Source organism: Haliotis rubra, unplaced genomic scaffold (assembly GCF_003918875.1).
Source record: "Haliotis rubra isolate DU_JTF1 unplaced genomic scaffold, ASM391887v1 Scf145, whole genome shotgun sequence".
In the NCBI taxonomy this organism is placed as follows: domain Eukaryota; kingdom Metazoa; phylum Mollusca; class Gastropoda; order Lepetellida; family Haliotidae; genus Haliotis; species Haliotis rubra.
The window spans coordinates 1,755,305-1,767,161 of NW_025765392.1; the positions used below are offsets into that span (position 1 = coordinate 1,755,305).

An 11,857-nucleotide genomic window follows, 5' to 3' on the forward strand; every position below is an offset into this window, starting at 1 on the left:
CCAATCCATATACTGTTCCTTTTTCAATATTAACTATATTTCATGAAAACCTAGCAAAGAAGGTTAGTCCATGAATTGTTGTATATAAAGTTTTGTATATAATAGTTGTGTCATCAGCAAATTGAGAGAGAATATATTCAATATTTCCAAGTTTTACACCCTTAGTATTTCTGTTATTTCTCAGCATAATGGCAAGGATCATTTCTACACACAATAAGAAAATGTTTGATGATAATGCGTCATCTTGACAACAGCCGCGTGATAGTGGTAGGGAATTGGCTGTGTGACCATTAGTATACATTATATATGTATACACCTCAAGTTCTTACTTGAATTTCCTTGTTTCGATCATCAAATGTTACCACTCTCGAAATATAATGGTTTAATATCAGTTTGGCTGCAGTTCAAAATGAGGTTCGATGATCTCTTGAGGACCATTGGAGAGTTCGGACCTTATCAGAGGCGACTGTACGTGTTGCTATGCCTGCCTGCTATAGCGATTGCTATCCAGAGCATATCCTTGGTCGTGTTTCTCTTTGCTGTTCCCGAACACCGGTAAGACAAAAAAATTATATAAGCGTTGTAACCTTATTCCTTAAAAACAGTAACAGGGACGAAACACTTTCTATATCCACAGGAAGTTACAATTTTGACTATACTATCGGCATATGTATTTAATCAATATTGATGTTACCCACTGCTGTTCTCGAAAAGATGAGTGCATCCTGCCCAACCAGTGGCATCCGTCACAAACATACTGGCTATTACCAGTTGTGCACTTTTATCCGAAGAAAACAATTTGTACGTAGGAATCATATTACCTTCTGTTAAATCTTGATTAAAATAACATAGTTGATTGAACCTAAAAATTGATTAAAGCAGAATTGCAAAAGGATGGAGTAGCTAGAATGTTGCTCGATATGAAGGTAAACTTAAACATGAAGGTTGGAAAGTTAAGTTCATCCCCCCTGTCATACAGCCCTGTGATAGCCAAGACACTTTAACCCTTCTTAAACCACTGGTCTGCCTCGCCATGATAAACATGAATGATGACTTCACTTAACATGTGATGAATATGTTCCAGCTGCGCAATTCCAGGTCTCAAAAATGATACATACGAAGTTCAGGACAAAGGACATGAATACTTAATCAACCTCACCATACCTCGACTGGCATCTGATAACGTCTCGTATTTGCCGTGTAAAGTGTACACAGACGTTACCTTACACCGTGATGACAACCATACAAGACCCCTCAACAGATACACAGAAACATGCCATTCCTGGGTGTATGATAAGAGTTCCTTCGACACGACCATTGCACAGTCAGTATGTATATGCCATCTCACAACCTTCATGCGCAAGACCAATTATGCAGGTCAATAATTAGTCACGATCTGCTGGTTCACACGGTCAGTCCCATCTTGGTGTCCCCGAACCTCCCCATGATTATGCTGGGATATTGATAAACGTGGCGTAAAATCCAAATAATAACCATGCCATATCCGAGGAAGGCTAGTTCCCACAGCGTCGTTGTAGGATTCGGTTGTGTGTGTGCGTACGTGCGTGCGTGCATGTGTGTTGCATGAGAAATTAATAAGGACAGGGCGTAAGTAGAAGGGGAGTGCTTATATCTTGATGGTTTTTCAGCCCGCAAAGGGGAGTGTTATGAACCTAGAATAAAATCAGTCGCGCGCAGTATGGTGAGAAGTTTGCATTACTAACATTTATATACCGCCTCAAAATAGCCTGAATAAGTGAACTGTGGCTTTAAACAACAAACTCACATGCATGTGTTTTCGGCTATGACATATTTAATTAACCAGCTGGCTACACAGTTGCCTTGACTGCAGATGAATATGGTTTGTGAGAAGAAATCCTACGTGACACACGGGAAGATGCTGAACATGGCAGGACAAGCGATTGGGGTCGTCTTCAGTGGATTTCTCTCGGACACGTAACGTTTATATCAACACTTATTCACGTGAAACTAATATCAAAATATAAAAAACCTGTGTATGCAACTAAAAAAAGTATTACTTATGAAAATAGCATAAACACATTTGTATTTTGTCAGATATCCAGTCGAACACTTGTTTTCCTGTATTTTATCATGCTTTCTGTTCCCCTTACTTGTCCCTTACGTATTTAGAAAAGGTGACCTCTGTGCTAATTTGGTTGATGCATGTCACATTATTCAACTCAACTGTCTGATCAAGATTTGAATATTTATACAGATGTAGCAGGAATATTGCTGAGTGCGGCGTTAAAATCAAACACGCAAACGTCATTATCCGGTTTATTCCCGCACAGGCAAACTATATCATACTCAAACTCTCAAAAATGCCCCATGGTCGGTCCGGTTTAAAGCCTTAACTCGTTTGAGCTTTACGTTGTACAATGAGCGTGTGAAAACGTGTTTTATTTTTCTTCAATACTTAAAGAATTTAATTATTTTCATAGTTCTTATAATACCTGTCTTGTTGTAGATTTGGCCGCAAGACTGTCATTGTCGTCAGCATGGTCTTAACCACAGTATTGAACGTGGTGCTGACTTGGGTCACCAGCTTCTACGTCTTGATCCCTGTAGTCATACTGATGACAGCGTGTTCAAGCACTCAGTATCTGGCTAGTTTTGTCTTCGGTGACTGTCTTTTCTTACATTTAATCACACCGCACATTGAATATGCACAAATTAACCTACGTTGTGGCGATATAAGCCAGAGTACAAGAAACAACTCTAGTTAACAAGGCATTCAATTGTTGATGAATCCACTGCTCAGGATGTTACACATGAAAGGTCTAGCTACGCAGGTACAATGTGCAAAATATGCACTTTACTCCCTCACTCACAATTACTACTATCGCCATTAATACGTTAAGTACTATGTACAAGTAAAATTAGGATACACATTTATTTAGTGTTCGTTCAAAAATAACGTTGCTGTTTGTGCTTGAAAGGTCTCGAATTGGTGGGTCACTCAAAGAGAATGTGGGCAGGAGTAGCCATCAACTTCTTCTGGAGCGCCGGAAACATGATAGTCGCCCTTGCTGCCTTCCTCCTGAGAGACTGGAAAACAAGGCAGCTGGTGCTCGGTGTGCCATCGTTCATTTTTCTGTATTTGTTGTAAGTACCTAAATGTTGGCCAGTGTGTATCCTTGTCCTAAATTACAAGAATCCTTGTATACTGGTTACAGCTGCTAGAGATGACATTGGACTGAACGTAATGTCAATATTCGAATCTATGAATGTTATTGTGATGTAATGAATGTAAGGAAGAGACATAACATGAATTGCGAACGACCATACACATTTTAGTAACTCACAATGTCCTTTGAAAATATATGTGTACTGCATCCATACCTCCTTTACATTTTTGTAATATTGATCACATGTTACCAAGAGTAAATGTAAACGTTTGAAAACAGTTGTAATGGTAAAATGCATACATACTATCATATTTTCAGCTTTATACCAGAGTCTCCCAGATGGCTACTTAGTACAGGCCAGAACGAAAGGGCAAAGAAAACGTTACTGAAGATAGCTGAATCCAACGGAGTTACTATCAGTGATTACGATTTAGAGAGTGTCACAACAAAAGAAGAATCAAAGATAGAATATTTCTGGGAGCTCATTAAGTCACCGACCTTATCACGAAGAATACTGATCTTATTCTATAACTGGTAACGTTATATAACCCGTCAGTCGTTGTGTTAAATAAGTGTAGGGTGGTTTGATGGTTTTGTTATTTTGTTTTACTTGTGAATATACTGAAAGCCATTAAAAATGCAATTTGACATTCATACTTTCTTTACTCACACTAATTTCAACATATATAAACCTAACTGGCAGATATGTTTTAAGTGAACATCTGTGAATAATTTCATCTGAAAATGTCCAGTCAACAACAACATCAGTGACGCAACAACGACATCACACAAAGGAGGGGTCACTTGCAGTCAATATCGTGTGTGTCGACCGTGCGCTGCAAGACATGATCGCAGTCTTTGGGGCATTGAAAGACACATTTCTCAGGAACAGCTGTTGGATGGTCTGCAGCCTCTGATGGTCTGTGGTTTGATTATGACACCACCCCCTCCAAAACGATCACGTTCAAGGACACAGTTTGGCGCAAGTCTTTCTCCTTTACATCGATAAATCTGTGGACGTCCATCTGCAAAGGATAAGTTAAACCTGGATTCATCTGAAAAAAATGACATCTGGCCATGTCCTGTTGCCAAGATTGGCCCCATTTGCTGCCCATCGCTGTATGGCAAGTCTGTGGCGATGCAATAAGGTTGGACCACGGTACGGGTGACGACGTGTTGAAGGCAGCAAGGCGTCCTTGCACCTTTTGGGCGCTGAAATGACGTTGACTTGTCCCAATTGTCCTCCTTGCCCAATCATCAGCTGTTTGGAACCGATTTCGCAAGTGTGAAACTCGGATATTGCGGTTTTGTCGAGCTGTTATCACAGGTGGTGCACCAGGTCACGGACGATCAGCAACACTTCCGGTAGCCCGAAAACGTTGTCTGAGTCGACTTACAGTGGATGGATGCACATTAAAGTGCCTGGCTATCATCACATCTGAAGCACCTTGGCTGACCATGCCGATAGCCTGATTCCTTTCGTCTTGTGTCAAGTGTGGCATTTTCTCAAAGTGATTGAGTTCCACAATACCTTGTGCTTTTACAGGGCCTGGGTGCAGGTAATGCACGTGTACAACGTGATTCATGAATGTGGTTGTGTTTACGAGAAATGTCAAAGGTTCAGTTTTAAGTATCAAAGTTCATGTGAGAGGAATGCTCCAGGACTCGAACTCGAAATGGGCCAGAATAACAGCCTTTTATCCCTACATCCTCTGTATCGCAGGAAAAAATCTTCAATAGAACTTTTGTAAGTTCCAGGACAACAAATACCAATTGCGTTTTTAATGGCTTTCAGTATATGTTCGAATACTGGGTTCGTCAAATTTGATAATGATTCATATATGCTTACGATATGTCAGAACCAGACAATGAACTCTGCCTCTAGTTCTTGTGGAAATGCTTTCAGTCGCATTTATTTATATTACCTCTATTGATAAAAGTTTCACATTTTACAGCATCGTAATGTTAATTTGTAATTGTAACGTTTGAGCCAACAAACCTAAGCATGCAATATCTATTTCCTTTCCATGCACACAAACGGTTTACATACATTTCGTAAATATAATTACCTTTGTAAATATGTTACATGGATACTGTCCATGTACCCGGGTAACATTGCACACGATGTGTACAATTATTCCTCATGTATCACTTGTTGCAGTTAAGAAGTATATGATAAAAACTGATGCGCCTGTTCTTTACACGAGAGGAGCAGTAAATGCACATTCAGGAGATCAACCGGGTGTGCTTCCAATGTACATGGTTAGGATGTAAAACTGAAAACTCTAAATGTCAACGCTTGCTTGTATATTAATCTTTCTACATACAACACATATCCCCACCACATGATACCTAATATAGTATTTCTTCTCAGGTTTGCAGTTGGAATGTGCTTCTACGGCCTCAGCATGAACGTCACCAACCTTTCTGGCAACGTCTACCTCAACTTCTTCCTCTTTGTCTCTGTGGAGGCGTGCGCCTACGTGTTGTGTGTGCTCTTGTTGGATCGAATGGGCAGGAAGTGGATGCTCTGTGGCTCCATGATAGCTGGAGGCGTGGCTTGTCTTCTGTCCTTCTTTCCATTTCTAATCTCAAAGAATCGTGAGTGCGAAGCTTCTCTGCTTTTCCACAACCAGTGGGTGAGTGGTTATTTCAGCAAAATAGCAACGAGACCAAGTTCACATGTACACTATCTACACCAGGTCGCACCCGAAAGCAATATTGTGCATACTCACGTGCACTTTAGCATTACATGTCAGAAGAGTAATTGTGAAGTGACACTCCAAAAACACAGGTAAATGACACTGTTAACTTTTGCCTTTTAGTTATATCTAAGGCAGTGAAACGTTGGCTTGCACAATCGGGTTTATAAAACGATTCCATCCTGCAGACACCTACTATCCATACCATAATAAACATATGTCTGTGCTAGAACAATGTAAACTTTTCAATCATGCCTCGCCAGGGAAGCACAAAAGATATTTGGGCCATAAAAACTGCCAGCTACTGCATCAACATTTTTGTTCACCTTCACGCGATTTCATAATCATGTCATTATTATTGGATATTGATTCATAAACACATGCTCGTGGAATAGTCGGATCAGATCTTACAATGTACCCAGTTTGTAGCAGAGATTATATTATTATGGAAAGTGAGTTCTGTGGCTTCCTTTAGTTCTAATTTAATGACGGTGGTATATAGAAGAAGGGGCATCGAGTGAACGTTGTGCCACACATTTTCAATGCAGAGGAATCACACACTTCTTGTCTTTGCCTGCATATCATGACGATGAACACAGAATTGTACGAGTTACATTTCCTCTCTTGTTATTTCTCGCAGTTGGCCCTGTTTCAGATTTAGTTTAATTAAAGACCGTCAACGCAGGAATATAACAAGTGTCGATAAGCCGATTTCATTGTCCTTTCTAGAAGTCACTTTTGTCCAGATGCGGTAGTTTCGTCGACACGTTTCAGAGCGGCGCAACACTTAAAGGTCCGACGTGCTCTCGTCCTTACTCGAACATCACGATATCTTTATACCAGATGGCTCTTTATGAGGGTGACGGCTTACTAAGATGGTCTGTCCAATCTATATAGATCACTTATTACACATATAATGACATAGTACTAACTCTTTAATTGGCGTCAACAAAGATGGCAGTTTCAAGTGTTGGCTAAGAAGCGTGACATTTTAGTGCGGTACATACTAGATATGCGCACCAAAATATGCTGCTTAAACTGTTTCAGGAAATGAAAAGTGACATACCCGCGCGTGTAACAAATAATGTCTCAGATAACAGAACATGCCTCTTCTTTCTACTATACAGCAAAAAAATAGATCCTTGTGTGGCAAATATGTCAGACCAGTCGGACTACATTGCGTGGCGCGTCCTTAATTGTCTCTAAACCGTTGACGCCTTATAAGCAGTCTCGATTATCAAAAGGAACAGATCCCCTGGGCGTAAATGACAAAACAGCATTGACTGGATCACTAAAACCAGTGATGACAGCAGGTTTTCGCGAAGAGAGAAAGCATGTCATGTCCTGCCGGAAAGCATGTCATGTCCTGCCGGAAAGCATGTTATGTCCTGCCGGAAAGTAATCCATTAAGTCGTTCTATTAGTTAAACCGTCAATGAACAAGACAATCTGTTAATTATTCTTCTGTAAAAGCTACTTTTTTAAAGCTACTAAATTTATACTTGGAGTGAGTTAGTATAGTTTTACACCGCTTTTAGCAATATTCCAGCAATATCGTGATGGGGGACTCTAAAAATGGCTCGTGACGAGCCGACGCTTTAACCACTAGGCTACCCGGCCGCCAATATTCTTAAAAACAAAGTAGCAAGTATTATTTTCAAAGTACTTGACGGATTTCAAGTTTTTCTTTTCAGTTTAGGATTCAGAAACACGTAACAAAGATGTTACATTGTCTATTAAACATTTTCGAATATTCTTACGATCGTAGTCAGTGAATCAAGAAGTATAAAGATATAATAGCGACGACGACTGTCGCATTTGCAAATGCATTAGACAACATATTCACTCCCAAAAGACGACTAACACAGAATACACACGAAGACACAATAAGTGTTTCTGGACTCCTGAACATTACTTTTCAGGAACGGCCAGATACTCGGACTTTAGCCTGTACGTCCATAACTACTCCAAGATGTGGAGTAACAAACTGGTTTCTCCTGGTACAGTGTGTAGTCAATTTGTGTGCTTTTGGCGTTCATTCCAATGTGATAAAAAAATTGTCAGTGTTTAATTTGTTCAGGTTAAATTCCAAACCCATGGCAACCTCATCTTCAAGCTACCATGTTTCACGGCTAATAAGTATGAACATTTTACCATGGGTTATTTCAGCTGAGAAATGGATCATCAACCTGCTAGCCTGTCTCGGTAACACGTGCGTGTCAGCAGGGTTTGCTGCGTTGTACGTCTTCACGGGGGAGCTGCTGCCAACGACATCCAGGAACTCTGGCATTGGTCTGTGTTCCATGTTCTGTCGGGGTGGAAGCCTGGTGTCACCTTACATCAACGACTTGGTATATAACATTTACTCTACTTCAGAGAACATAAGGGGCGGTGGGGGTAGCCTAATGGTTAAAGCGTTGGCTCGTGACGCCGAAGACCCGGGTTCGAATCCCCACGTGGGCACAATGTGTGAATACCCATTTCTGGTGTCCCCCGCCGTGATGTTGCTGGAATATTGCTAAAAGCGGCGTAAAACCAAACTCAGTCAGTCAGTCAGAGAACATATACTGTAGTTTCCTTCATGAATGTCAAAAATACGCATTTCCTTCTTTGTTTTCGGAAATCTGAACATATTTTTCGGTAGTTCGTAAAACTTCGAATTGAGAACCTTTATTTCAACTACTTTAAAATCATATAGAATTACGTGATCCACTTGGAATTTATTGGGTATATTTTGTTACGGTATGATTATTATGTGTTAATGTTTTGATATTCATACTTTAACTGCGGCAGGAGAGCATCGTCAAAAAATATGTGATCGAAACCCGAAATTGGTATTATATAAGCATGAACAGGTTTAAGATTTCGCAAAGGACCAAGGCCTTCACCACCAGTATGTCTGAATATAATGTAGCTTGAACTCGATATCGACGTCAATTATCCATATCTTTTCAGGTAATGCATGTTGAGGGCAGATACCAGAAAATAATTCCTACGCTCATCTTTGGGAGCATTACTGCCTTGGCTGGTTTCCTTGCATTGCGACTTCCGGAAACACTGAACAGAAAGCTTCCGGAAAACATACGCGACGCTGAAAACTTAATGACGTAAGTTTCAATTATCCAGCTTTATAGCTTGTACACATGACGTTATCCTGATTGTGATACTTCATGTCATTGGTTTATATTGGAATTTTTTGGAAAAGCACGACATATATAGATATACATATAGCTAAAGCAACATCTGCAATTTATGAATAATGTACAAAAGGAAAGCTTCACAACACTTTCGACCACACTTAAAATATGTTTAACTGCAGTATATATGTCATTTTAATTTATGGCGAGATTGCCCAAAATTGCTTACATCCGAAGGGATGGTGTAAATCCAGCTAGGGTCCATGCAGGAAGCAAATGTACTGTAAGTCCCCATGGTCCCAAGTATGGTGATCTACCTTTAGTTGTTGGCAATCTATAGCCTGTTTTTATATTGTATTGCCACTTATAGTTAAAATATTTTCGATTTAATTACTAGTTTTAAATTAATATCTGTGATAGTCTACTTGTTTTACTGTCCTTTGCAGACCGGTAAGTAAATTATCAAAATTTGTTTTTATTCATTTATGAATTTACATCTTTCTTATTCACAATATGGCGGAAATACTGCTAATTAGACTTTAAATTTTCTTTTCCAGACCCATTTTAATGGGGTCTTGTACATAGACGAAATCAAGTCGATGAAGACATAAAAATAAAATCATGTTACGGAGAACACGACTTGAATTATCACGAACATTATATATGCTGTGCATGACCTTACAAGCGTTTAGTTTGGTTATTGTTTAATGCCGCACTCGGCGATAATTCAGCTATAAAACGGCGGTCGGTAATGCTCGAGGCTGTACCAGACAATCCAGTGATTGACATCATGAGCATATATCTTCGCAATTCGGATACGATGACATGCATTCACATAAATTAGCGAGCCTGACCACCCGATCCCGCCTTAAGAGTAAATCGGACCTAAATATAGTTGATAGGTAGACGACTAACATTCTGAGGCTAAATCCGTATCATGTCACCTCACGTTACTGACTGACTGGGTATGGTTTTACGCCGCTTTTAGCAATATTCCAGCAACATCACGGCGGGGGACACCAGAAATGGGCTTCACACATTGTACCTCACGTTAACGCCCATGGATTACTTGTAACGTCTTCTCAGAGACATACAGTAAACGGCTCTTGTATTATTGCTCAGACAATAGCTTTTGCCTGTGAGCTTGACATGACTAAAGATATGTAGGATATGATTCGATATCCAATTGCTTTTTGGTTGACAAATCAAAGTACATCGGCGACATTGACTCGAGTCAAGCAAACTATTTACACTGCATGCTGATGAACTCATTACAGTAAGTAATGATAGTAATATAATACCCATCGTAGTAGGATTTAGAGTGTATCAGTCATTAACAGGACACCAGTCTAATGACTGAATACTGGATATCATACGTAGAAGAAGTCTCATGCTATATTCTTCTTTCATCAGATATGCTCACACAGAGGACGTGGATGCACAGAGCGTTCGTTCTATAGAGCAGAGAACACGCGAAATGAATACGGACGCTTTCTTATGAAGGTACATACTTGGACTGTAGATTGCTGTACCTGTTAAGTGATAACGTTTGCTCGTGTGTATGTACATGTATGTTCAAGTGATTTCTATTTTGCATCGTTCCAGCAGCCTTTCAACGACATTTACGACACACACCTACTTAGCTGCTGATAAAATGTCAATACTTACATGGCGAACGTCTTTTGTGCTTTCTTGAAGTCTTTGGTCTACTATGAAATTGGTTGTTCATACCGTCAAACTCCAGCACTTGTTCCATATCGGAGTAAGGAGGATTCCACCGATTAACACGAGGACGTTTCTAATGTTACAAATATCCTCTTGGTCCAAACAGCGCTTCTCTCCTTTGGAACACGAAGTTACATGGGAATCGTTCTACAAAATACATGTATTATTGTTTCTCTGAACCTCCTTTGTGACACGATGTGTATACGGGTTCGCGATCGAGAACAGCTGCCTAAAGTCACTTATTGTGTCTATCGGACTAGAACAGACATTGCAGACTGCAGGTGCACAGTGCAAACCTCAATCCATTCGCATTATCAGCCGATGAACAAATAGTCCCGAAAAGACAATGTTTTGAATGAGTTTAGTTTAGAACTCAGCAACATTCCAGCTATATGACGGTGGTCTGTAAATAATCGAGTTTGGACCAGACAATCCAGTGATCAACAGCATGAGCATCGATCTGCGCAATAGGCAACCGATGACATGTGTCAACCAAGCCAGCGAGCCTGACCACCCGATCCCGTTAGTCGCCTCTTACGACAAGCATGAGTTACTGAAGATCAATATTCTAACCCGAACCTTTACGGGTCACAATGTCTTTGAGGCTATGGTTTAATGCTGCGTATGTTAGGATAAGGTGTATTTCTAATCTTGAACCTGCGATGGCTGAGTAGGTTAGATGGATGGCTTTGTGTGTTGCCGACTACGTTCCTCACCTAGTGTGTGGGTGCGAATCCAGGATGGGAATCCAGCCCAAAAGTATTGGAATCTTTACTGAGAAAGTGTAATCCCAAATATATCATATGTTTGAACATTTTAACTTTCTGGTGAGTGAGTGAGTCACATCGGCAGTATTTCAGCCATAGTGTGACTATGAAAACTTAAAAAAATTATAATAAAACGTAAACAATATAAAACTTGTCAACAAAGGACAGTAACAATTTTCAGTCATAGCGTGACTATGAAAACTGTATATATTATAACAAAATGTAAACAATATCAAACTTATCAACAAAGGACAGTAAAACAGATAAACTACATTTAAAACTAGACCGTTATGAAAACGGGCTATAGATCGCCAACACCGAAGGAACACTCTGACTTGAAGAGTTTCTAAGACGCAGTGTGTATACAGAGCCTTCCGT

General features: G+C 40.0%; 1 protein-coding gene across 2 annotated transcripts; it reads left to right on the forward strand.

The window, feature by feature from the left end:
* The first annotated feature begins 409 nt into the window (after positions 1–409).
* Positions 410–10,653, forward strand: LOC124269464 (organic cation transporter protein-like). Of its 2 annotated transcripts, XM_046704466.1 has the most exons (10): positions 410–555; positions 1,085–1,328; positions 1,853–1,956; positions 2,489–2,643; positions 2,961–3,126; positions 3,468–3,683; positions 5,524–5,750; positions 8,020–8,201; positions 8,806–8,957; positions 10,401–10,653. In XM_046704466.1, the coding sequence occupies exons 1-10, from the start codon at positions 410–412 to the stop codon at positions 10,486–10,488; spliced, it is 1,680 nt and encodes a 559-aa protein (XP_046560422.1). In that variant the 3' UTR covers positions 10,489–10,653. The 2 variants fall into 2 exon arrangements, with proteins under 2 accessions (XP_046560422.1, XP_046560423.1); XM_046704467.1 differs by lacking the exons at positions 8,806–8,957; positions 10,401–10,653 and having other exon boundaries at positions 5,524–5,943; positions 8,020–8,129.
* Positions 10,654–11,857: the final 1,204 nt, after the last annotated feature.

Coding starts and splice junctions, on each gene's coding strand:
- LOC124269464 (XM_046704466.1), top strand. CDS start 410: ATGAGGTTCGATGATCTCTTGAGGACCATTGGAGAGTTCGGACCTTAT. Junction 8,202..8,805: donor CACCTTACATCAACGACTTG/GTATATAACATT, acceptor ATATCTTTTCAG/GTAATGCATGTTGAGGGCAG. Junction 8,958..10,400: donor GACGCTGAAAACTTAATGAC/GTAAGTTTCAAT, acceptor TTCTTTCATCAG/ATATGCTCACACAGAGGACG.